This window comes from Magnolia sinica, chromosome 18, assembly GCF_029962835.1.
Source record: "Magnolia sinica isolate HGM2019 chromosome 18, MsV1, whole genome shotgun sequence".
NCBI lineage: Eukaryota > Viridiplantae > Streptophyta > Magnoliopsida > Magnoliales > Magnoliaceae > Magnolia > Magnolia sinica.
Genome location: NC_080590.1, coordinates 10368571 through 10394763, shown reverse-complemented (window position 1 = coordinate 10394763; position 26193 = coordinate 10368571). Strand labels below are relative to the sequence as shown.

Genomic DNA, 26193 nt, shown 5'->3' with positions numbered 1-26193 from the left:
TCACCCTCAAATTCACATAATCTTGTGATATTTTCATGTATTGTTGTTTTTACCCTGCTCAATTTTTTTAAAAAAAAATTATGCATGCCTTAGAAAGATGATCTGAGTCATATCTACAAAGCAACCCAAAACTTTCATGCATAGGTATCTGGGGATGATTTATGGGATCGGTCATAGGGTAGCCAATCAGACAATCATAGAATTGATAATTTCTTTATTACTAAATTCTAGTATCATGATCTATTAGCTGTAATTTCAAGGCCATTAGCAAACATGAAATTCAGCAAGGCAAACATGAAATTCAGCAGGGCAAATTGGAAATTGAACAGGGCAAACTAGAAATTGAGTGGGGCAAACATGAAATTGGGCGGGGAAAACATGAAATTGAGCAGGGCAGATAGGAAATTGAGCTGGACAAACATGAATTTTGAGGAGGCAAACATGAAATTCAGCGGGGCAAACTTGAATTTCAGAGGGGCAAATAGGAAATTGAGCGGGGCAAACATGAAGTTCAGCGGGGCAAAGTTGAATTTCAGCAGGGCAAACAGGAAATTGAATAGGGCAAACAGGAAATTGTGCAGGGTAAACTAGAAATTGAGCGGGGTAAACATGAAAATCAGTGGGGCAAACGTGAATTTGAGCGGGGCAAGCATGAAATTGAATGGGGCAATCAAGAAATTCACTGAGGGAAACTGAAAATTCAGCGAGGATAACATGAATTTCAATAAACTTGAAATGCAATTAAACTAGCTAACACATAATTGAAATACAATTAAACTAGCCTAATATGAATTTCAATGAACTTGAAATGCGATTGAAATAGCCAAACATCAAATTCTAAGGTCATTACTCGGAGAATTCAACCAATCATGAACCGGGAATGTCGGCGACAACTCGAGCATATTATCGAGAAGTAGGTCAAATAAACCAAAAACTCTTAAAATTTGAAATCATTTTGATCCGTATGCTTTTATCGTGCTGAGTTAACTAAATTGAGCCCAAGATTCAACTTGAATGTATGTAGACTATCCACGACATTCATCCATTTTTCTATTTATATTAAAGGTTTGAGCCCAAAATTCAATTTCGCTTGCTACGCCGCACAATGATGTTTTATTTGTAATCCATCATGTTCATCGGATGATGTATACATAGATGAACCAAAGGCCCAGATGCAAGCTTCATCCAACAGGCAATATATAAAAATATACCTATGGTGCATGCTTTATTCGGTGGATCAGCCATTTTCGAAAGATGAGGAAATGCAGATGTATGGAGAGGATGCAATTCAACGGGAGAATGGTGTGATCTAGTGGAGGAATTTTCATGCCGAGAAAATGGATTTTTTTGTATTTCTTAGTGCAAGGGGGTGAAAGCAGCGTGAGTGAAAGCAACAGCAGTAGGGTTGTACACGAGTCAAGCTAGCTCGAAAAACTCACTCGACTCAGCGCGGATTGACTAGGCTTGAAAGGCCGACTCAAGGCGAGTCGAGCTTGTTTACTAAAGCTCGAGTTGAGTTCAAGCCAAGTTCGACCATGGTGTATTTCGACTCGACTCGGCTCGAGTAATATATTTTAATAATATATATTATATATATTATATTAATATTAAGTATAATATATATATATATATATATATATATATATATATATATATATATATAAGTTTAAAAAAAGAAGTTAAAACTTAAAAGTTTTTACTAAAAAATTCTACCCGACCCTACCCATTCTCATTCCCTCTTTTTATTTCCCTTACCCTACCGAGGTAAACTCGACTCCATTCGAACCACTAGCTTGACTCGAACTCGACTCGAAAGCTTTGGCAAATAAGCCAAGCTTCAATGTTGAGCTTGAGCTTGAACTCAAGTATAACATGGACGAGTTAAGCCAAGCTTGGCCCAACTCGACTCGACTCGACTCGGCTCGGCTCGGCTCGGCTCGGCTCGGCTCGGCTCGATGTACAGACCTAAATGGCCGGGAAAGGAGGGGTATTTACGTCCTCAAAATGCTGTCCGATCGAGAAGGTCTAAGTTCGTATGCTAAGTTTGTATTGCTTCATAAAAACCGTTGGATAAAAGGTGGGGTCCACAGTCGTAAAATTCTCGCAACAGGGAAACGCTGACAGTACATGGGACCGTGCACTTATCGACTCTGCCATATATAGCCAGTAGTTGAAACCACACCCCTACGAGAAAATCCTAGCCATCAATTTACTTTGTTAACTACCGTCCATGTGAAGGCCACCAATTGGATGTGAAACATAACCCAAATTACTGGGTCGATCATAGGCCACGATGATGGGGTCCACTTGGTGGACGGTTCCGATCCACTGTTCCTACGCAACGATTATAATGGTGGTCTGTATCATCTTATGATAGAGACGGCTCTATCGTATCATTTCCAAGCAGAAAACTGGGAAAGAAAACTGTTACTTTAGTGGGCCCCACCCAACTAAACAGTTTCTCACGAAGCACACGTGGCAATGTTGTGATTGGCAAACGCCAAACGCTTGAGGGAAAGCCGTCGTTGTCTTCCATGAGAGTTTCTTAGTCCTTAGAATTCCCGGCGTGTGTTTGAATTGAGAGAAAGCAAGCTCGCGTAAGATTCTCTCTGCCTCGACGACGATTCTTCTTCTCTATCGCTCCCCCAAAGAAAGGTAATCTCGACATCTTTAATGAAATTAGGGTTTCCGATCTCCCTAGTTTCTTCGAATTGCCTGCTATTTCTCTTCCTCCGATTCTCCATCTCATTGATAAAAGAGATCGAATCTTGCAAAATTAGGTTAGTCGATGTAAAATCTGAAACCGGGTTGGGATTTCTCCTTTTTGTTGCTTGGATCGATCTTGTCAATGTTTTAATTGATCTTTCTGATGTGGATGATCATGTTTATGTGTTTTTTTTTTTTTTTTTTTACCTTCATGATTGTTCGAAATTCTCGTTGTTGCGTGATTCTTGGATCGTGAAAATTATCAAAGATATCTCTTTTGAATAGACTGCCTGCGATTGGTTATTGTTGTGGAATGGAGAGTTTTTTCCAGGATGGAAGTTCTGGTGCTCGGCCTGAATTGCTGTCGCGGCTGCAAATGCGCAGATGTGAAGTAAAAAATAGTCAATGATCCATTTGCAGAGGAAAAGGCCTTTTCAAACGGATGAGATTTTTTGTCCATGGCCCTTCTGTGGGGAGGCTTACCAGATGAACGATCTGGATCGCTAGCCAGAATGAAAGCTAATTCAGGCAGAGCCGATGATATGCCTCCTTTTTAAAAACTATTGAATTCATTAAATTGGATTGCTGCAGTCTGACTTGAAGGTTGCTGTCAATGTTAGAATACGAAATCGAATTGCAAAAAGCATGGCATAAATTTCTTATTATATTTGGGATTTACCTTTTGTTCTTTCTCAATTTCTTTGCTCTTTCGTCAGTTTAGAATACGAAATTGAATATTAGCCTTTAAAAAACATACAACTTAAGTTTCTTATTCCATTTGGGATTTACATTTTTTTTTTTTTTTTCTTTGCTCTTATGTCAATTTTAGAATACCAAATCGAATATTAGCCTTTCAAAAAATCATCATCATTATCATCATGATGTAAGCCTTAGCACTACAAAAAATCAGCTATGTATAAAAATCATCTATTACATAGCCTTTCAAAAAATATGACATAAATTTCTTATTATATTTGGGATTTCCCTGTTTTTTCAGTTTCTTTGCTCTTAAGAATTGTTGAAATGCCTTCAACTGACTCGCCTCCGTGGCGTGAGAAGGCGACCGGGTTCTTTTCTTCTTCTGGTAAGTTGCAATTACTCAGTTTTGTGCTAAAAGTAACCCCGTTAGAGGAATGATAGGTTATAATGTGGCATTTTTTCTTCTGAATGCAGGGATCAAGCTTAAGCAAGCTGGGAATTCCGCTGGGACATTTGTGGGGGAGGTTGCAAAGGATGCAAGCGGGAATGTTGCTGATGTGGCAGGACGGGTAGGGTCTCTGGTGAAAAGCCGATGGTCTCTTATTCGAGAGGCCGGAAGGAGCCCTGCATTTCGAGACAACATGCAAGAACGTATTATCTCTGCTGCTGCTTCAACTGGCACACTGCTGAAGAAGGGCCTTTCGGAGACAAAGGACAAGGTTACTGTAGGAAAGATGAAAGTTGAAGAGGTGAGTTTTTTCTTTGTTTTTATTGATTCTTTTACGATAAAGTCTCAAAGCAGACCCATATCCACATTCATTGAGGACGAAAATCCAAAATTTGGGATACCGTGGATTTCCTATAAATGTTATTGACTGTCACTTTGATATGCATGAACAACCAATTTTCTGTTCAATGAAGTATTCATAGAGTTAGTATGCATACAAGTGTCTGAAAAGGGTGGCTGTGGCTGAAAATCTAGAAAGAGGTTTGAGCAACACCAATAGTCTCCTAATGCTACATCAGTGAATCTCATACATGAATCACATGTTGGCCATTCCCAACAACAAAAATACAGATGCTTAGACTCCTGACATCTCGCATGCATCTCATGTTGTTGTTGTTGTACTACCCTACTCACCCCTTATTGTGGGTTGAGTCTCAGACACAGACATAATGTCTCAACTTGTCAATTACCTAAACTATTGGCTGGTCAGTTTGCTTCCCAATAGGTGTGAAATGTGAACTGTCAGAAACTCTCTTAAGTCCTCAATTAAGTCTAGGATCTCCACAAGGAAAACTCGGCCATCTTCCAAGGGTAGCAATTTACTTGTGAGTCCATTGAATAGCCTTAGATGATGCACTTGTTAGCACCACAAGTAACAAACTGGGAGTTTCTTAGACCCAACTGAAGTACTCCGGTTCTCCAATTGTAGAATCTTGCCAAATTGGTCCATAGAAGAGATTAAAATCATCCCTCTTGAGCCATCAAATACAACTCCACATCTTTCTTATGCTAGATTCACCCCGACCATCAAGTTCAACTCAGCAATTGCATCCAGCACTGAAACCCAGCACACTGGAGGCCTTCTGCTGCAGCTGGAAGTCCTTTCACTATTCTGTCCAGCCCATTTTTACTTGGATCACTGGTACAGTCAGTGTAGGTACTGATTTATGATTTGTGATGCTCCTCAGACGAGATTAACCTGGTATGCTGTGGTAGTCTTGGTCATTCATTTTTGGTTTGCTGATCTGATTCGTTTTTGTTCACTAATTTGGAAGGCATGTTTTGGCTAATCTGGTACGGTGTTAATAGTATATAACTGATTCCTTTGTCTACACTTCAAAATAAAGTGGCTCAACTTTTATGCAAAATTTTGATGTTTTCAATATTATATAATATAGAATATTAAGTCTCATATATCTATATGTACTAATGCTTCCAATGCATATTATCAAGTGTTGTTTAAGTAATAACATATAACCACAGAACCAGGTTTAGTCACACATCAACTGTTGTAGAAATGTCAGAAGACACTGCATCTGAAGTATAGGCACTTGAGCTTAAAAGCCTTGTAGCATTCAACTGCAATGGCTTTTTAGACTTCGTTTGTGGTCTGAATTCCAAACCAAGCTTAACTGCACCACGTATCAGTATGTTTTTATTTTGGGTAGGTGGTTTGGAATGTCCTTTGCCGAACAAGGTAACCTTGTCCAGGCCATTGCTACAAAAGTTGAAACAAGTAGTCCCCTGTGGATCACGAGATTTGGTCCTCTTTTGCTTACCCTGCATTCGATACAGTTCGCTAGAAACTGCATTGGAAGTCCAGCAAAAAATCCATGAATTTTTTCCCACACCATAATGCAGTGCTGAAGAAAGAAAGTCTAAAATGATCTTCTAAATTGTTGTCAGCTCGGAAGGAGGCCCAGCTCTGCGATAAGTCAACAGTGACAAAAGTAGCACCCATCTTTGTCCATTGAACAAGGAGCAATGCATCCGTACTTGTCATGAGGAGCAATAGATTAGCAGACACAACAAAGCTTCCACTTTATTTGTGAATCAAATCTGAGCGAGACCTCAATGTTGAAACATATGCTGTTTACCCAAAATTCATGTACTGCTCTGGTGGGGGAGATACAGTAAGAAATCCAGTCAGCCATGAGAATCTTTCTTCATGTATCCAGCCAAGAAAATCTTGCAGATGGATATAACTATAAAGATCTTGCAGTGTTCCATGAACCAACAACCACATATCCTTCTCAAAACCTTTTGCAATTAAACAAGTGCCCTGGAAGTTGATCTGTTAGGTTGCTGTGGCATTCATTGTCCAGCTAATGCTCACATCCTACCAAGTAGAACAATCCTACCAATCATTCCATTTCTATCCTCTGCCACCCACTAGAGTTGAGAAATGGACATGGATGGAGGTAGTAGAAAAATGACATGGATTGAGATTGTAAGAAAAGACTTGATGACCTATGGTCTAACTGAAGTTATGGCCCTCGATAGAGTGGGAATGCAGAAAAGGATTCATGTAGCCAACCCCAATTAGTTGGGATAAGGCTTAGATGATAGTGAGTCAAGCTTCGGGACAATCCCTTCAAAGGCCACCCTGGAAGCCAAATAAATGACCCCATTATCAACTAGTGTTCGAAATATCGGTATCGCATTACATATCGCACCTTTCGGATATGAATACATATTGGTTATTGCATGGGATATATTGGTTGTATCACGCAACATATCATTGTTGTTATAAACATGGAGAAACATTAGGAAATTGGTCGAATTTCTCAATGAAATTTCAGTGATTGTTAAAAAAGACATCAATACACACTTATAAATCAAAGCATTGCAAAAAACAAGTACACATAATAAGTTTTCTTTGTATGGGGTCTTAATCTTTGCGTTGTTTAACTGAATTGATGCAAGTATATTCAATGTTTCAAGTATCGACAATATCAGTCAATATATCCCACGATATATTTTGTATCCCACATATGCGATACGAAACACACAAGTAGTGGGATATATCCCACATGTTCGATCCAGTGAGCATTTTCAGTTTTCAATCCCTTTTTTTTTTTTTTGTAAATCATGTTAAATCAATGTCGAATTGGTACAAATCCATGATTTTTCAATGTTTGTATGAAAAAACATGGATTGGGAGCTTCGATTTTGAGATTTGGAGATGGGGAGAGTTGCAGAAAATTGGAAAAAAAAAAATCAAAATTTCTCAATTTCTTGCAAATCGGTTGCAATCTTTGTGTCCAAACATAAAATCAAACATGTATGTAACCTGATCTAGTGATTCTTCTTTTGCTTTTGAATGTATTGCTTGCATTTCCACACATCTTCTTACACTTCTAAATTATATTAATAGACTTTGAATATACTTGCATCAATTCAGTTAGACAACACATAGATTAGGACCCCATACAAAAAAAACCTATTATATGCACTTGGCTTTTTCGTAATGTTTTGATTTATAAGTGTGTATTGATGTCTTTTTTAATAATCATTGAAGTTTCATTGAAAATTTTGACTAATTTCCCAATGTTTCCCCATGTTTCCAACAATATTGATATATCCCATTTGATAACCGATACGTATCCATATCCCAAGGGTATGATACGTAACACGATACCAATATTTCGAGCATTGAGTATATTCATATAATTTATAAATGTAAGAAGACGTGTGGAAACATAAGCAATATATTCAAAAGCAAAAGAAGAATCACTAGATCAGGTTACATATACATGTTTGATTTTATGTTTGGACACAGATTGCAACTGATTTGTGAGGAATTGAGAAAAAAAAAAAAAAAATTCTTCCAATTTTCCGTACCTCGGCCCGTCTCCAACAAATCTCAAAATTGAATCTCTCATTCCATGATTTTTCATGCAAAACATGAAAAATCATGGATTTGTAACAATTTGACATTTATTTAACATGATTTATAGAAAAGGATTGAAAATCGAAAATGCTCACCAGATTGAACATGTGGGATATATCCCACTACTTGTGCGTTTCGTATCACACAGGTGGGATACAAGATGTATCGTGGGATATATCGGCCAATATCGTCGATACTTAAATCACTGTTATCAACAGCCCTTTCCAATATCCACATCCCTCACAAGATCCTTTCTGATAGCTAGAAATAAGAAAACCCATCGCCTCCCTAATCTGTCCTAAACTTTTGCTAAAACCTTTGTAGACACCATCAACTATATAAAGGGCTCTAAATTCCTTCATATTAGTTCATCACCAATCTTTTGGAACAATAGGAAAGAAGTTCAGCGAGTAACATGCATCTGTTGCAGAATTGCATTTTGGGGCTTTGATAGATATCTTGCCCTTAATTTACCAGACAAGAAGGTAAAGTAAATGGAGTTTTTTTCCCAATTAAATGTGTTGCTCAAGATTTGGAAGGATCGGTAGACAGCTTTATTTTATTTGGAACCTTGTTTCCAAGAGAACCAAGTCTCTCTTGGTAGAACTCACTGTAACACTTCCAAGTAAAGTTACCATGGGGAAGATGATTATGAGTAGGTTAGATTTGGACCATAAATGATGAGAAATAATAATAATAAATATCAAAATAAAAAGGAATACTGAACTCCCATATGAATTGATGTGGAAATTGAGTGGGATTTTTGTCTAGTTATAGATGCCTCACCTATTGATCCATTTGAGTTCTGGCAGAATTCTTTTGCCTTTGGCCCTTCTGCTGGCCATTGGTTCAAGAAGGCTTAACAAAAAATACAGGGATAAATGAAGCTCCAGAAGTGTTCATAGAATTACGTTGTCGGTGGAATTGGCATTGCAAGTTCAACCAATTTTTAGATATTGTCGACTTTGCATTTATGCATTAACCTAAACTACTCCTTACGATATATTTAAATTGATTATTTGTATTCTGTTATGCTTTTGTTCCATTTATAGTTGAAGTGAAAGATATAATATAAGATGATAGTACTCATTATTATAGATTTATTTCGTGGTTGGCATTCTTTCAGGCAGCAAAGATGACTGCACATAAAAGCAAGAATATTTTGACCAATATTGAGCGCTGGCAGAAGGTATGTAATTTGAAAATAGTAAAAACTTTTCCATACAATTGCATGCTTGCAGTTCCTTATGTTTGTCTTCTTCTTCGTTTTTTTTTTCTTTTTTTTTTCAGGGGGTAGCAAGCAGTGATGGTGAGTTTATATTCCTCTGGCCACTCTCCAATTTATTATATTGTGTGTTCTAGAATGTTGCAGTGGAAATATCACTCTCTTTTTCTTTTCTTTTTTGTGGAGTCTTAAATTTTGGTGGTTGCTATTGTAAAATGAGCAACTCTTATGGAGCAGCCTTCAAGTTGTCTTGCAAATCATAAAACTGTACAACAATAAGATCAAAGTCTAAGTTGGTACTTGTGGAGATGTCTGTATTGTTCTTTTGATTGCCTGATTCTGTTAATTGCTCATGTTTCTTTTCCATTCAATCTGTTTCTAAAACCATTTAAATCTGACTCCAGGTGGTATAGGTTGTCAACGGCATGCACATATTTTCAGTTAGAATGAAAACTCATTCAAATTATTTTTCTCTTCCAATTTATCCTCAGTTTTTGGAGTGCCAATTGAGATAACAGTACAGCGACAACAATCTAGCAGACCCATTCCTCAGATATTGGTCAGATGTGCAGATTTTCTCATATTATCAGGTGATCTGTGACAAAAAGACAATAAACAGTGTTTGTTTATTTTATATTTCAGATATTGAAGCCATAATAAAATCCCTATGCATTGCTAGGATTAAATTCTGAGTATTTATTCAAATCTGAAGGAGATAAGAAAGCTATTCAGCAGTTGATTTCACTGTACAATGAAGGTATTATCTGATTTCTTTAATCTCATGTTAGAGCTGAGTTAATCATATTCTTTGATTTCAGTGGAATCATGATCTGATTTGGATTTTACAGATTGGAATGCTCCACTGCCAGAAGGCATAAACCCAATTAATGTGGCAGCTCTAGTGAAGTGTTATCTGGCAAGCCTTCCTGAGCCACTTACCACATACGAGCATTATCATGCAATCAGAGATGCTCGGTGCAGCATACGTGACATGAGAAACATGTTGAAAAGGCTTCCGAATGTAAGTTACATGACTCTGGAGTTCGTCACTGCACTGCTGCTCCGTGTGAGCCAGAAGTCATCTCTTAATAAGGTAGGCAGTCTTCCCTTTGTTCTCTGCCTCTTTTTTTCCTGAGTAAATGTATGCTCAATGCACCCGAATCATGGTATTCCGAACAGTAATGATGGCCACCACCATTACTGTTACGATACGGGCCATAACGGCCGTTACATTTTTTTTCTTTTTGAAAAAAAAAAAACTTTATCAGCCCCGTAATGGGTATTCTTTCCATAACAGCCATTACAACCCCATAACGCGTAATGGTGGCCGTCATTACCTTTACATAACGGCCATAAGGCTTCTATCCATTACGTAACCGTTTTTGCATACCTTGACCTGAATGCATATTGCTATTTGTCATGCACATCCACCCATGCACAGATACACCATACATATAATAATATAAAATATACACTATTGCTCATTAATTGATATATGCATGTAGATGGACGCTCATAGCCTCGCTGTGGAACTGGCACCTGTCATTATGTGGCAGAAAGGGGTTCAAAGGTTAGATTTTTCTAGTCAGCTTTGGCAGTCCTCTGTCAATCATGCATCAAAAGGTCCTGCCAATACCATGGATCCAACCTCCTACAGTGCTTGGGACAGCCTATCAGGTCAGTTGCCTATTCATAACTAATATTTTTTTTTTTCACTTTTAGTTGGATTTTACATATAGGCGTTTCTTAACTTCAACACTGCATGTTAACAAGCTAATTTCTAACAAGGTGCAACCAGTGAACATGCTCATCAATCTGGACCATCCAATAAGTGGGTCACTTCTTGAGTATGTTCTACTCCCAAACTTGGGGCCGATCATATAATTCCAAATGTCCAAACAATCATCAATGAAAAGTCCATTAAATTGATTTTTATAGGCTTACAGAATGAACTCTATCAAACGTGTGGTAAGAACCGTCCAATCAGTGCGACTATCAGTCTGTCCATACATATCCGAATGGTGGCTGGCTGAATTGATGTTCCAGATTGATTAGAATACAAACCACTTGCTGGAATGATGGCATGGTCCATTGCACCAGTAAACTTTAGGGAACACCCAAAGCTTATACTGACTGGCCATTTGCCATATTCTGATTGGTCCAGCCTTTGAGCTGCATGGCCAATCCAAGAGTCAACCTGCTGATTAAACAGTCCGGATCAAGGTCACCTAAACCACCAACCCCCCCTCCCCATGTTTTCCTTTCCAAATGATGTGATCCGGATTATGGGTCATTTGCTATAGGGATTTTACTGTTCCAAAATTACAGTTTTTTACTCTTTTAGTATTTATTATGTTATGACGTGATTTTATGTTTAGAAACCTACAGATTTTTGGTGTGTTTCCTTGCACCAAGATTTAGTGCATGTTTGGAATGAAGGAACAGGATTTGTGTAGCTACCCAAGTAGTTGGGATAAGGTTTAGATGATGATGCGAATCATGAAATTTCATGATATTTGGCGCAGCCAAATGCACTCTTACACTTCGATTTTGTAAGAGCATGCATAGGATGTAATACCATGCATGTGGGATCTTCATTTTTATTTTTATTTTTTTGAAAGATGACGAAACTTTTATTAAAACAAATAAAAGCAGCAAAACAACAAGAAGCAAACGCAGGAGCTACAACAAGAAGGGGGTGCCGAGAAAGCAACCCAACTACAGCCCCATGAAACCAAATTACAGCCCCTTAATTGAGCAACTGAAGAAGCCCATTCTATGACCAGCAGTCTTAACTCTTTGGGAGGTGTGATCAACCAACTTTGAGGCATTATTGAAACACCTAGCATTATTTCTTCCCAAACAGCCCACCAAATTGTGAGAAGAGCCATTCTCCAAAGCACTTTCTTCTCCTTCCCAAGGTGCACCCCGTGCCAAGCCGACAAAAGGTTATCCACCAAACCCTGGGCAATCCTACCCCTAGCATTTATCGTTTCACGTGGGATCTATAATATCATCATTTATCATTTCATATATAAATTGCCACATGATCCTACCCTAGCATACCACGTATTGGAGGAAGTAGTGTACCGTGTCCCATGTACCAAACCACCTGCCTTCCAGGTAACCTTGGTCTGGATCAAGGAACACAATCACCAATTGTGTCATGCTCATTTGTTGGAGGGAGATTCATATTTCGATATGGTTGCCACAGTCGATTTTCCTTATTCAATTGGGCGCATGTACAAATCTGGATCACTCGTGTAGTAGCCCACCATCGACAGACCAGAGCTTGAAATATTGCATTGGTCAGGTGATCTCAACATTCAGCTCGAGGAGTTGAATCTAAAAAAGTGAATCAATAGTTCTCATTCTTCTTACAAATATACTCCATTCAAATAGTTATAACTTATAATCATATGATGTATGTGATTTTGCACTACGAATCATCGATGATAGAGGCCTGAAGGTGAGCAGCTAAGATGTTAGCGTGTCTGCTGTGCTCCTATAGAGTGGGGGTGATATGTGGATGCAGCAGTGTTCATTTGGTACTGGCACACCACTATATGTGCAGAAATAGTTGTCTGGACATATAGAAGCAGAAAAACACACGAGTACCATTGATGGAGAGGGTCACTCTGATAGTTTTAGGAAATTTTTGTGGGGTTCCTTTCTTTCTAAAATGCAGTATATATTTAGTCCATTCTACAATACATGCTCCCTGAGAATGTGCTGAAAATATTGGGGTTCACAACAGGGCTGTTTTGTTCTTTTGTGGAAAATTCTATTCTCTACTGAAGGTTTTATAAAGTCAAATTCTTTATCTATACAAAAATCAGTTAGGAAAATTGATTTTCCTCTCTTTTCCCCAATGAGAGAACCATGATTATGAAGTGTAAAAATATGACACTGCTTAGCAGCTCTTAGGGTGTTGGATGTTAATGTATTTGCATTGAGCGAAGGCCACTGGCTGAAATATGGCCACCAGCTAAATGTAGCTCATTTGCCATTTAGTGTTGGGCTTGAGGCTCAGAATGGAGTTTCTGCACTTCCCCAACAAATGGCTCTTTGGGAATGGAAGTCGGCGCTTTGCAAATAGCGCCAAATCTACATTTGTGCTCACACCCAAATTGGCTTTCAGTATACAATTCATCCACCAGAGATTGCAGTTGGTTACATGAAACTCATCATCCAGGTGGAAGGAAAACAACTGGCTGCATTGGAGGCTCCTGATGAATGTCATTTCTAACATTCAAGGTCTTCTCTAGAGGCATTCTGAACTATCCTTCCACCATTCATGGTCTGCAATGTGAAGAATCCCTTGTTGCTGCCATAGTTGCACTGGTAGGTTGTCAGACAGGCCATATCTGCCAACCATACGTCTTGCTTTATAGAAAAATGATAGATCTGAAGAATGAATTTTGCTGGTGAATTAACAAAACCAGGGTCATAACAACTCCTTTACTACACAGGTGAGGGGTGATGATTAACACAGCAAATCATGTCTTTCCCATTTTGTTATAACTTGATCTTTGGTCACCTTCACCTGAAGGAATTTCCTCAAAACCTTTGAGGTATTGGGCAAGACGGACAATGTAGAACTCCATCCTTTGCAACTGCTCAAATGAAAAGTGATTTGGAAGGAGATATATACAGAAGTAGAGTCTTTGCAATTGTTAGCTTCAAGTTTCTTTCTTTAATTTCTTTCATCTTCCATTGTAACAGATGAAGACGATGGTATCAATGCATCCTCTCCCATTCCCTTGGATGACGGCTTGCCCACCGATTTTGGCGCCATCGAGGTCGTTCAGTGCCTCGTCCAGCATCACAACGCCATTTTCACAGACGCAAATGAAACGATATGGAGATGATTTCTGATAGGAAGTTGGCTGTATCTTCTTGGGTTGGAGTTTGTTGAGACAAACAGACGGATGGACAGATAGGTTCTCTAATTCTGGGGTTCTACATTTTTAGCTGTAATCAAGGATTAAAGTATTACCCGAACCAGACATATTACCCAAGATGTACCGGTAGCATCCATGAATGATACGGCTGTATCAGCCTGTATCTGCCCGAAACAGCCCGATACAGAGCAATACTGGGCCGAATTGGTGGTGAACGATATGATACCTGGTACACTGGTTTTAAACCTTCGCTGCAGTGCCAAATTTAGCAGAAGATTGCCTTAGGGCGAAAAGTGGCAAATTCCAACAGATATTTGGAGTTGTTGGATTTCGGTTTGTAAAGTGTGGATTTGACCTTAACTACACTGAGGTCAAAGTTTGGCTGTTACCATGTGGCAATTTCATTTCTTTTCTTTTTCCTATTTCCTTTTTTATTTTTCTGCACATAAGGTAGGATATGCAAAACAATTGTTCTAGTTGGGAGCTATTTCTGCTTCTCCTTTCACTGGTTTGTTTTTGCTCTCCTAAACATGACCTTAAAACATTATGTTTTGATGCTTATCTTCCTCTTATAATTTGACATATACTCCAATTTCTTGGACTTCCATGGACTTAATTTTAATCAGTCGAGGTGTTTTTCCAGTCAGGTGATGATAACCAACTGCGATTTTCACATGAATTTTTTAAAACCAACAGAGAAGAGTATTACACATGAAAGTATATTACTTTTCAAAGATAACATATAGATGAGTGGCATTTTTGTGTCAACATCTAAATAAAAGTTGATCACTATCTCCCTTCAGAGGATTAATATAGGTTACAGTCATCCAGTCCAAGGTCGAAAGAATTACAAGTCATCATAACATGCATGCATGCATAAGTCAGATTGAGAAGAGACTCTTGAGACACAATCTGACACTCATGTAACATGCCAATCTGAAACACTTACCACTCCGAGGGGCTGGGGAGGGGCTCGAGGTGGTTAAACATGTCTGCTGGGAAGTCGTCAAAGAAGCTATCTGGGGTTGTTGGGATGTTGTCTTCCTGTCTGGTGCCATGATGACCTGCGTCCAGTTCGAAGAATGGCAGCCCAAGCGTGAAGCGAGGGCCATTGTCGGTATCTGAACAACTTTCTCTACCCGAAAGCATGTCCCAGAATCTGTTGTCACTGATTTCAGTGACGAGGTCTTCACTTTCTGCCAACAGTGGAAAGTCCAAGGCTGGCGGTGGGAGTTGGGTGAAGGGGAATTGTAGGGTCATATCTGGGCATGGTTTGTTGTTACTGTTCTTGTATTCAAGGGATGGAATGTCTGTTTCCTCATTAAGCCTGTTTGGGTTCACTAGATCTGGCAACTGCACCATCTTGATGACATCTGAATTCCCCATGGATGAAGAAGTTTTGCCAGACTGGATATTGGAGATTTCTTCTTGAAATTGCATAGAACTTAGTCTTGAAGGCTTGAAAAAAAAAATGAAAGCAAGAAAAATGTTCAAAGGGAGAAATTGAGATTAGTTTGACCAATAAATGAAATAATCACCACAAATACAGGTTGTATATAGACCTGTCTTTCCTGAGGTCCCACCCATTCAAAAGGTGGGACAATCAGGCTGATTTTCATGGATCGAATGTCCTATACATGACGTGTTGGTGGGAAAGACAGTCGGAGATGAAAGTTAACAAACTGCCTGTAGACTATCATTTGTCATCATTATATTTGAGTACAATGGTTGATTACAAGGGAAAAGTTCGTGTGTACACGATGTATCACCATCCAATGATGCTGGTTAGGGAAAACCAATGCCTCTTTCAAAATGAATTTTTGAAAATCCCGTGGTTAAATGCTTGCTTAGTTGCTAGATTCCCCACAACTATCTTTGGATGGTGGGAGATGTGCACTCAGCGAGTCTGTGCACACTGTGAGTAAAAAAATCATGCCCTATTCATAATCGTTATGTATCCATTTACTCACCAATGTGGAATGCATTTACTAATATTTTAAAAGTAGTCTCAAGGTAGACTAGTTAAACATCCACCAAGTGAATAACTTCCCAAATCCAATCCATCCAATACGATGAGGATCACCGTGTGCAAAAATCAGCCATATCCACTCATCCAGTGGGCATTGTTTTCTATGGTGCATCCCACTTGATAAGTAGACGGTGCTAGTTGTTTCTAGTAGCGGAACCTTATTGGAAGGTTTCGATTTTAGATGTACTAGCAGGTTGGAAGTTATTCACTGGGTGGACTGTAACTTGTGGTCCAACTGGTTGGACCTGAGATCTTCTCAAACAGAGTTGAAAATCATAAATTCTGATTATGAACCAAAATATGAAATGAAGGGCATATATTCTAAGTTAAAAGGTCATACTTTAATTTTAAATGAGATTGAAGATGACCAATCCTTTTATATTGGAAAAATATTAAGATATTTGTTTAGTAATAAATAGGATAGCAGTACCAAAAATAGTTCAGTAAGGTATTTGCATTTTACATAAAAACAAGTGAGAAGAGAAGGATGCAATAGCGTCACTCTTACCTCGAAAGCAGCCATTTGATGAAAAATGGGAAGTTTCCCTTGATTTTTCTGTGCTCTGGGTGGCGGCGATGTCTGTAAAAGCCTTGCCAATCGCTTCTGCCTTGTACTCCAGAAATTCTTCACATCATTGTCTGTTCTTCCCTTCAAGTAAGTTGCAATTCTAGCCCATTTGTTCCCGAATTGTGCTTGTAAATCAATCACTATCCTCTCCTCCTCTGCTGAAAATTTGCATCCACTTCTTGTTTTGTTTTTAAATGATTTTTGTTAGAATGTGAAATTGCTATCCTCATTAGCAACCATAATAATAACAAGAGCAACGAAGAAAGCATCGCTAAGTGGAATTATTGTAATGGTGATAGTGGTTTATCACTGTTAATTAATTGAACTTTTAAAAGCATTTTTCAATCAACTGATAATGAAGAGAGACCACAGAAAAACTCAACATTTAAATTTTAAAAAAAAAAAAACCCACAAGAAAGTACTCTAGTATCATATCATAAACATAATAAACAAATTGAAAGGAAGAGAAAAAAAACCCATGAATGGAATTTCGCAAATTCATGAAAAATACTACTCAAATGCCATTTTAATGACAACAACGAAAAAAAAGAAAAAAAACACCCAATAGCATGAATGTATTAACAAAGAGATTTAGTAACTAATCCATTGTTAAAACACTTAAGAAGGAAATCTGCAATGTCCCAACAACATGAATGTATTAAGAAGTAGATTAGCCACTAATTCCATCATCAAACAAAAAATTCATTGCTCTAATTCCAATATCACAACAAAGAAAGAAAGAGAAGAAATGCTTACGTCTTCAAGTCGGGTTTAAGCTTATTAACCCATCTAAGACGGCATGATTTACCAGTTCTTGGCAACAGACCCTTGGACCGGATCGAGCTCCAATCACGTGGGCCGTACTTCTTCACATAATCCATCAGGATTTCATCTTCTTCAGCCATCCATGGTCCTTTTCGAATAGCCATCCCTTCATCTCTCCTACAATGTCCTTCCATCACAAAAATCTTCAAATCCAAATCTCTTCTATAATAAGTATGTTTATCTATCTCTAATCTGATCTTTTTCTTCCCACTGAAATGGTGGAAATCAAAGTCATGGATTTTTAAAGTCCCGTTTGGATTTTGTTTTCCTTTGAATTTTCTTTTCTTTTTAAGTGACGGTTAAAGCGGTTACTAATGGGCTTCAGCCACTAAGCGTCCCACGTCCCCCATTTTCTCTCCCTCGTTCAAAATGTGGGCTAAGTTACAGAAATGCCCCTGGCTTGTTCGAGAAATTACTTTAGTGGAATAATGATGTTATCCTCCAACTGTACGTGTGGCATGAGGATCTTTGCATCAGGACCGCCCATTTGGTCAGATCTACCATTGATGGTCCATGGCTCAAAAACTACACAATTTGGATGATTTTAGAGATCCATTTAGGAGCCTTCAAATGGACGATAAATGTCTAATGAGGTGGGAACTGTGAAAATTAATAGCCAGGATGTTGTGGTTTTTGAGACATGGAATAACCGTAGATTGACACTGCCAGCAGCGACTCGCTACTGGACGGGATCTGTAGGCCCCATCATGAGTATGTGTTTTATCCACGCCGTCCATCCATTTTGAATCATTATTTTACGGCATAAGCCCAAAAATAAGATAGATCCGTATCTCAGTTGGACCACACCACAGGAAAACAGTGGTGATTAAATGCTCACCATTAAGAACTTCCCAGATCCACCGCACCTGCCACGTGTGCAGTGGAAAGGTGATCCTATCATTTCCCACGTGAGTATCCGATTTTTGAGGAAGTACGCGGGTGGGATCGTGGCGTTTGGTGAAAGTAAAAATATATACCCTGTAGGTTGATCCCGTCCTTCCATTACAGGGGCCGTGTGGCCCACCTTGAATGGCCCCTGCCATTTTTTGGGCCATGAAAGTAGGTCGCACCTGATGAATGATCCAGATCCCACACACGTGTGCCACATCGGCAGGTGTGTGGAATAACATGGTCCTTGAGCCGTCTATTTTTCAGTTTATGTAAGTGGGGCACAAGATTCACTGATCCAGACCGTCGATCTGATGCCACACGTGGTTGATAGTCCACTCTCCAGCACTATCCGATCGTGGCCAATGATTGTAGGCCATTGTTTAAAGTTGAATTTGGATTTAAACTACTATTTGTAGGCAGGATTTGGAAAGCTTGGGATTATCGGATAGTTCTTTAATACGTGTGAATCTCTTATCTCTGAAAAGAAGCTTAAAAAATGTGTTTCATTTTAATTAGAATCGTATAATATTTTGCTAAGATTTCAAAACATACCAAAAGTTAGAGATATTTCCAATTTCATATACCTTCAAATTCAAGGTATTCAAACACAAAAATTAATTACTTAGATTTGAAATACACTTGTTTATCACGTAGGGAGTGCTTTTGAGATCTTGGATTTAGTATGCATTAGAATCAAAATCACAATAATATTTGAATCAAGTTGATTCTGTCTCCTAATTTGTGTCTAGTTGGAATACACTAGAATCTGAATCTTTAATTTGAAAGATTGTATATGAAGAGCAGTAGTGTTTTTTGGTAAATTCACATGACTTAGATTTGATTAACTAAATCAGCTTTTATATCCCATCTTAGTGTGGTTATATATACATAAACGTAAGTGTAATATTTGATAGGATGATTATAATAAGCTTATTAAAATATATACTTTGGAAAAAAAAAAAAAGGAAATCCAATCCCAACCCAAGGCCATCATCACCACACCGGCAACTCGCTTGACGAGTCAAATGTGCAGGTCCCATCACTACTGGAAAGTAGACCGGCCTAGGTGCGATCCCAAGCACATACCCGCTCAGCCCATGATCTAAGGACCTTAGTTCAGGTCCAGGCCAACACATAGTGGGCTTAGTCAATGTGGGCCCACCAACGAAAAAAAAAAATCAACTGCCAGTGGTAAACGAGGTGAATCAAGATGGGCCTACTCAACGGGCGTTCAGCAAGATCCAAACCCATACCCGACCCAATTATTCATCGGGGCCAAACCCGATAACGAGCTTTGGCTTTGACTCCTTGAAAGGCAAACCTCGGCTCCTTCCTCTCCCTTCATGGCTCTTCGAAATCTCACCCTCCCAAATCTCCTCCTCCTTTTCTCACTTTCTACTGTAAGTTTCCTATTTTAAAAAATTGCATTTTTTTTTTTTTTTTGCATCTGGATTCCCATATACTTTCAAAGCATATGTTTCATCTGGGGCCTTTCTGGGTTCCTTTTTCTACACTCCAATCATCTCTTCCCTTCTTTTCATCATCAGGTCTTGGCCCATCTTGGCCAGAATTCAGGGCAGCACCCTTTGGTTTTGAGCACCTGGCCCTTCTTAGATGCCGTTAGAGCTGCCTGGAGGGCCGTCGATGGCGGTTCCTCCGCCGTCGATGCCGTCGTGGAGGGCTGTTCTGCTTGTGAGGAGCTGAGGTGTGATGGTACTGGTAGGTATCTTAAATACCCACATGTATGGTACACTTCTATTACTAGTTGCTGATTTTATTTTTATTTTATTTTTCTATGTTCTGTATGTTGTTTGCTTTTCTAAATTAGGCTTTTGGAATGGATTTCTGTGAATTTTTCAGCTAAATAGATTGGAGTCTAGTTAGAAGGAATTCTACTATGATGAGGAACTTCATGCCCTGATCAATACATCTCCACTCAGATGGCAATTGTACAGTGATCAGGACCATTGATGGTATCATTAGCATGGGCCATAGAACCAAAAACCAATGTGATCATACTATAGTAGTCATCTGGTTGATTTCCCAATAGTGGATGGTTAACATCATATTGGGTGGAAAATAAGCAGAAATTGCAAGTATCAGACGGTTAGGATCATCCAGTCGCTGTGTCTTTCAGCACACTAGATCATTGGTTCCCATCACCACCACGTCCACACACATTTGCTTTATGTATTGGGGCATCATAAATTCATAATAGAATCTTTTTAATTAGAAGATATGAGATGGGTTTGGTTTCATCCAGATGAGAACTTGGATATGTCACTGTGGGACTAAAATCTTCCAGAAATGGACATTTAGTAGAGGCATGTCATGCATATCTCAGTGGTGGGCTGCAAAGCACGGCTGTCAGCGTGGAAGTTGCATTAGTGCTAGATTTCAAAGCTTACTATGCGTCATGCATATAACCAGAGACATAGACTTTGTAGTGTGGCTGTGTGGGCTGTCGGGTAGAGTAGCACAGCCATGTATTTCCTGATTAGTTGCAGTTGTATACATGGGTTGTTGGAGTGTGAAGTTGACTTTGCTAGATGAACATGGAACAAAGTGTGGATTAGTGTTTGGTTTCTACCATGAATAAAATGCCGATGTCTTTCGCAACCGAGCATTGATCAGGTAGAGTTAATTTAGGACTTTGGGCTAACCCCATTATTCAAACAATCAATTGATCACTTCCTCTTGCTTCAAAAGAGTCCCTCCACACTATGGAGGAACAGATACCATGAATAATCAATGGATTCAATTCTTCAAAAACATCATAAAAAACAATGAGTGGTTTGAAACATTGGAGGAAAGGATCCATTTTGTCATTTCTAAGAATATAATGATATTATTATTACGTTTACTAGATGAAATGGACCAAACAAATTCTTATCCGAGGAATAAAAACTCAATGGGACCTCATCCCTCTTAATATGATTCGAGGGGTAAGGTCATGTTGCATAGTTAGTTTTCATGCACACAATCTGGTTAATCCAATTACCATTGGGATGAGCCCAGTCTGGAGTATGAACCACAAAAGAAAATACATATTGAGCCAAGTAGAAATACTGCTTACAGTACCTATCATCCAAAGAGGAATCCTTCCAGTAGTATCTGCCATCTACCCCACTTCCCTCCACCTTTCATTAAGTGGGCATGCTAGAAGCATAAACAGTCACGCGAGCATTCTGAGAAGTATAAAATGTACAAAGGGATTTTAAATTGATTAGAAAAGGAAAACAGTCTATGCAAGTTTTTATAAAACTGGAAAACTGCACATGGATAACTATAAGTGAAGCATTACCTTTATTGATGATTTGCAATTTATTTTATTACAATGGATTCATTCTTCAAGTACTGTTCATTGGTTTGGTCACATTGGAGTTCCATATTTTGTAGGTATTGGGAAAAAATATTATGGTTGTACATACGTTTTAAACATTCTTATTTCTCTGGGCTGTGAATGTTATTCATGTCACCATTTGATGCAAGTTTTTCTTATTCGTTTATATCCCCCATTCGATTAATTAAGTCCAATGTGTGAGCAGTCGGGCCTGGAGGCAGTCCAGATGAGAATGGAGAAACTACAATCGATGCTCTGGTCATGAATGGGGTAAACGCTTATTTAAGGTGTGTTTGGATGCACCGTTGAATTGAATTGCAATAATTAGGCTAAGAAGTGGAAATGGCCAAAATGTAATCACCTTCTTTGGCATTTATATAAACGGGAGATTGGTCTCTAAATTGCAATTTTTTTACTTTCAAGTCAAACTCATAAGGACTGCAACTGCAATTTTTAGCCCTCTCTTGTTATCAATATCAGGAAACATCACTACAATTCGACCATATCCTCTCCTTAAAACTGATTTTTTTGCAATTCAAGTCACTCGTGTGTCCAAATGCATCGGTCTCTGGTTGGAATTTTTTTGTTTGTCCTTTTTCACTCTATTTGCTTCCTGCATGTATTGAGGACGATCGTCCATCTCATTTCTGTTGAAGGACATCAGTAGACAACAATGGAGGTTGGAGCTGTTGCTGCAATGAGATACGTGAAAGATGGCATCAGAGCTGCAAAGCTAGTCATGGAACATACGAAACACACGTTGCTTGTTGGGGAGCAGGCCTCGGTCTTTGCCATTTCCATGGGGCTTCCAGGACCCGCGAACCTTAGTTCATCAGAATCTATGGAGAAATGGGTTAAATGGAAACACAATTCGTGCCAACCCAATTTTCGGAAGAATGTCATCCCTATAAATGGCTGCGGCCCTTACCATCCAACCAAGATAGCATCCGCTGAAGGTGACAATTCTTGTGGAAGCTCCACTGAGAGGACATGTAGCGGTGGCAAGCCGTTGGGAGATTTTGCATTGAACACTAATTGTGTCAGTCGTGACAACCACGACACAATTTCCATGGCTGCAATTGATAAAGTAAGTCATCGTTGAAAACATTGGTTCTTCTTCTAAAGATATTCTTCACAAATTTGTGTTGCTTTGTGCAGGCGGGACACATTGCAGTCGGTACATCAACAAATGGTGCTACTTTTAAAATCCCTGGGAGGTCAGTAAGGATTTGATTGAGACAAGGGGGATTTCTCGCGGCATTATTGCCTACATGGAACACGTATGAGATCCAGGCCATTCATCAGGTGGCTCCACCATAAACATGCCCCACCCCAAAATCATGGTGATCCACTCATCAGATGGACATGTGAGAAAAATGCCCAGTTGGAGAAAATGACCAACTATTCATATTTTCTGTGTGCACATGTGATTGATCTATGAGTGGATTGGCCTGAATTTTTTCATGGTGGGCCCATCTGACAGATGGCCTTCACATTACAGAACTCCCCCAGGAGCATCAATTGTGCCTATGATTTGTTTGAACATGCCTGTTCTTTTATGATTTTCCTTAATGAAAGAAAGTGGAGTTCTTGTGTTTTACCGCTCATGAACAAGTGCTTGATTGCAGGGTAGGCGATGGACCAATAGCAGGATCTTCAGCATACGCCGATGATGAAGTTGGTGCTTGCGGTGCAACTGGGGACGGTGATATCATGATGCGCTTTCTTCCATGGTAATATCGTCAAAGTGCTCTTTTCTTCTATACATTCAGAGGGTGAATTTGACTCTCATGTTTGTGGAGCCCACGGTCCTGTCAAGCCTTGTAAAATCTAAGCGGCATTGAAGCTGCCATTTGGAGGCTGAAGTGGGCCATCTTTGCCATTTGAACTCCTGAAATCGCCAAATAGTTTGTATGTTTGTAGGCCTTATTGATATTCTTTAGGGTGTGTTTGGTTGTCATGATATATTGCACCAAATTAGACTGATTTTCAAAGCTCACCCTCTTGATAGAGGGAAAACTCCACCAGTGAGAACAAGCTAGGCAATCCCCAGCTCAGGTAAAGGTGGGTTGCAGAGCGAAAATTTTGAAATTCCAGTTCGGAACATGTGTTGGATTACCGCCCACCATCTTTGGACGGTAATAGATATTGGTGCTCCGGCTCCCGGTGCACACTACCTGCACTTAAGTCGGCACTTTCTTAATTACCAAACATCAATTAATAAACCTTTATTTTTCTCATTTTTAACCTTCAACAGCTTTCAATAAACGTCTTGCATTGCACTCTTACCTGTATTGCATTGAACCACATTTTGCTCTTTCCTGTATTACAGTTATCAAGTTGTGGAGAATATGAGGTTAGGGATGGAACCCAAACGCGCTGCTGCTGATGCAATATCACGAATTGCACGTAAATACCCAGATTTTGTTGGAGCTGTTTTCGCTGTTGATAAAAACGGCATCCATGCAGGAGCTTGCCATGGCTGGACATTTCAGTACTCGGTAAGAAGCTCAGACATGAAGGATGTGCAAGTTTTCAAAGTTTTACCTTGAAATGGCAATGGGAAGTCTGTTGAAGCGCCACTGCTTATGGTAATGGAGCATTGAGTGGCTTTGTTTGTGATGCTGCCTCTAGCATCGGATGTGTATGCTGCAAGACTAAAAATAATAAATATTCTTTTTCTATCATGAATAGATTGCAAAACTGTTATTGATTTTTGGCTTTAATGATTGATTTTTGGTACCACGAATCAATCGATGTTTTGAAACTCAGAATGGATACTGACCCATTCTTGTAGGTGGTTTGATCCATAGTTCTAAAACTCACTGACCAGACTCAAAACTCAGTCAGCGACACAACTCTGGAAAAGATGCAGTGTACTCAACCGGCAAGCTATGCAAATGCTTGTAACTTTTTACTCAATTTATCTAATATGTGTAAAAAGCCTATTAATGCTATTCATGTCCTCTTGAGTACATTTTAAGTTTTTAGATGTGTGTGAAACAGCCTTCATCTATGCTTGATCTGAAATGTGCATCCGATGCGTCACACTTCAGAATATGGTGGCGCAAAAACAGACAGTATGGACATGTATTGTGTGTAGAATTCTAATAAATATGCTCTCAACGGTTGGTTTAACTCCTCTCATGTGGTGCTAATTCACAGCTATAAATACTATCGAAATTGTGGGTTCAATCATGGATGGAGACTGTCTCTAAAATCATACTTGCTAAGTGGTAATAACTATCGATTTTTAGTGGCTATCAATTGGATGGTTTTTATTATTTATTATTATTACCCACACCCACATGGACAATTGAACCCATTAGTTTAGAACTTCAGAGACATGGGTTGGAACCCAGCTATCAACTGGGTGGTTAAATATATAAGTCAATGGTCCAAATTTGAAGAAAAATCAGAAGGTTAATATCATCTCTTTGTAGTTTTTTGGTCATGCTCAGTTAGTTTAGCACTATTGTGTGGGATTTTTTTTTTAATTATTATTATTATTTTTTAAGTGCCACCTACAACTGCTACTACGGAAGATAACTAATATATATATATATAAAGAAAACTGCCTATTTTGTTTTTTTTCAGCTAGTTCTGGTTCATGACAGTTTGACCCCTACCCATTTTTTGTGGTTGCACTCCAAAACGGTTTAACCGCCCTCTCTAATCTGGGTTTTAAAAGGCTGTTATTATGCATGGGAAGTTTACTTTTCCTGTTTCTTAAATGATAATTTAAAAAATTGAGGCCGCTTCCCTGCAAGTCCTAGTAAAATAAGTATAGTCTAATGGCCTGTTTGGGAGTGTGGATTTGGAACCCCGTACATTTGAAATCCTCCTGGCGTGTTTGGCATCCTGGATTGTGAATCAACTTTAATCCAAAAGTTGCTATGTATGGTATATTTACAGGGGTTTGAATTTAATTAATAAATCAACTTTAACATCTCTACTCTAATCAGTGACGTATATAATTTTTGACACAGTGGTTGTGATAATAAGCCAACTTTAATCCAAAAGTTGCTATGTATGGTATATTTACAAGGGTTTGAATTTAATTAATAAATCAACTTTAATATCTCTACTCTAATTAGTGACGTATATAATTTTTGACACGGTGGTTGTGATAATAAGCCCGCTGAAATATATGCTTTGCCCGAAAATGATGAAATTCGGACGGATAGCAGCGCATAACAACAAAAATGGGCCCTAACACAGGCAACAACCAATAAATTGAGAAATGCAACCATTTTGCATCATTAAGAAATGCATTTATTCGAAAGTAAAACAAAAAAAAAGCCTTAAAAATGTCGGTACATGAAAATTGGCTATCGGAGCTTAGCTAAGCACACAAGCATGCGCAATACAACTCATGTACACGTGGCCACACATGCAAGCATGGCATGTTGATCTGAGATCCAATCCATCCATCATATGAGCACCACTATATTGATTCCTGGCCGAACAATCAGGTTTTGATCCGCTACTCAGGTGGGCCACATTACAAATACGGCTTTGAAAAAAAAATAAAAATTGGCTGATGTTTTGTAATCCGTCCTCCACCTGCTGAGTGGACAAGATTTATTTTTGGGAAAATACC

At 38.9% G+C, this 26193-nt stretch overlaps 3 protein-coding genes across 5 annotated transcripts; 2 read left to right on the top strand and 1 right to left on the bottom strand.

Moving 5' to 3' along the window:
- Nucleotides 1–2508: 2508 nt before the first annotated feature.
- On the top strand, nucleotides 2509–14535 carry LOC131232879 (uncharacterized Rho GTPase-activating protein At5g61530). Its single transcript, XM_058229393.1, has 10 exons — nucleotides 2509–2655; nucleotides 3704–3790; nucleotides 3880–4154; nucleotides 8932–8994; nucleotides 9096–9114; nucleotides 9522–9620; nucleotides 9710–9787; nucleotides 9879–10123; nucleotides 10536–10707; nucleotides 13756–14535. The coding sequence occupies exons 2-10, from the start codon at nucleotides 3730–3732 to the stop codon at nucleotides 13899–13901; spliced, it is 1158 nt and encodes a 385-aa protein (XP_058085376.1). The 5' UTR covers nucleotides 2509–2655; nucleotides 3704–3729; the 3' UTR covers nucleotides 13902–14535.
- A 344-nt stretch (nucleotides 14536–14879) lies between these two features.
- On the bottom strand, nucleotides 14880–17644 carry LOC131233765 (transcription factor DUO1). Its single transcript, XM_058230554.1, has 3 exons — nucleotides 17288–17644; nucleotides 16472–16706; nucleotides 14880–15392 (listed from the first exon to the last, which is right to left on the bottom strand). The coding sequence occupies exons 1-3, from the start codon at nucleotides 17488–17490 to the stop codon at nucleotides 14880–14882; spliced, it is 951 nt and encodes a 316-aa protein (XP_058086537.1). The 5' UTR covers nucleotides 17491–17644.
- Nucleotides 17645–19494: 1850 nt separating this feature from the next.
- Nucleotides 19495–24283, top strand: LOC131233218 (probable isoaspartyl peptidase/L-asparaginase 3). 3 transcript variants are annotated; one of them, XM_058229860.1, is made up of 7 exons: nucleotides 19495–19647; nucleotides 19795–19966; nucleotides 21796–21860; nucleotides 22258–22677; nucleotides 22749–22807; nucleotides 23219–23323; nucleotides 23923–24283. In XM_058229860.1, the coding sequence occupies exons 1-7, from the start codon at nucleotides 19591–19593 to the stop codon at nucleotides 24140–24142; spliced, it is 1098 nt and encodes a 365-aa protein (XP_058085843.1). In that variant the 5' UTR covers nucleotides 19495–19590; the 3' UTR covers nucleotides 24143–24283. The 3 variants fall into 3 exon arrangements, with proteins under 3 accessions (XP_058085843.1, XP_058085845.1, XP_058085844.1); XM_058229862.1 differs by lacking the exon at nucleotides 19495–19647 and having other exon boundaries at nucleotides 19892–19966; nucleotides 22255–22677; XM_058229861.1 differs by lacking the exon at nucleotides 19495–19647 and having other exon boundaries at nucleotides 19892–19966; nucleotides 22247–22677.
- The last annotated feature ends 1910 nt before the right edge of the window (nucleotides 24284–26193 follow it).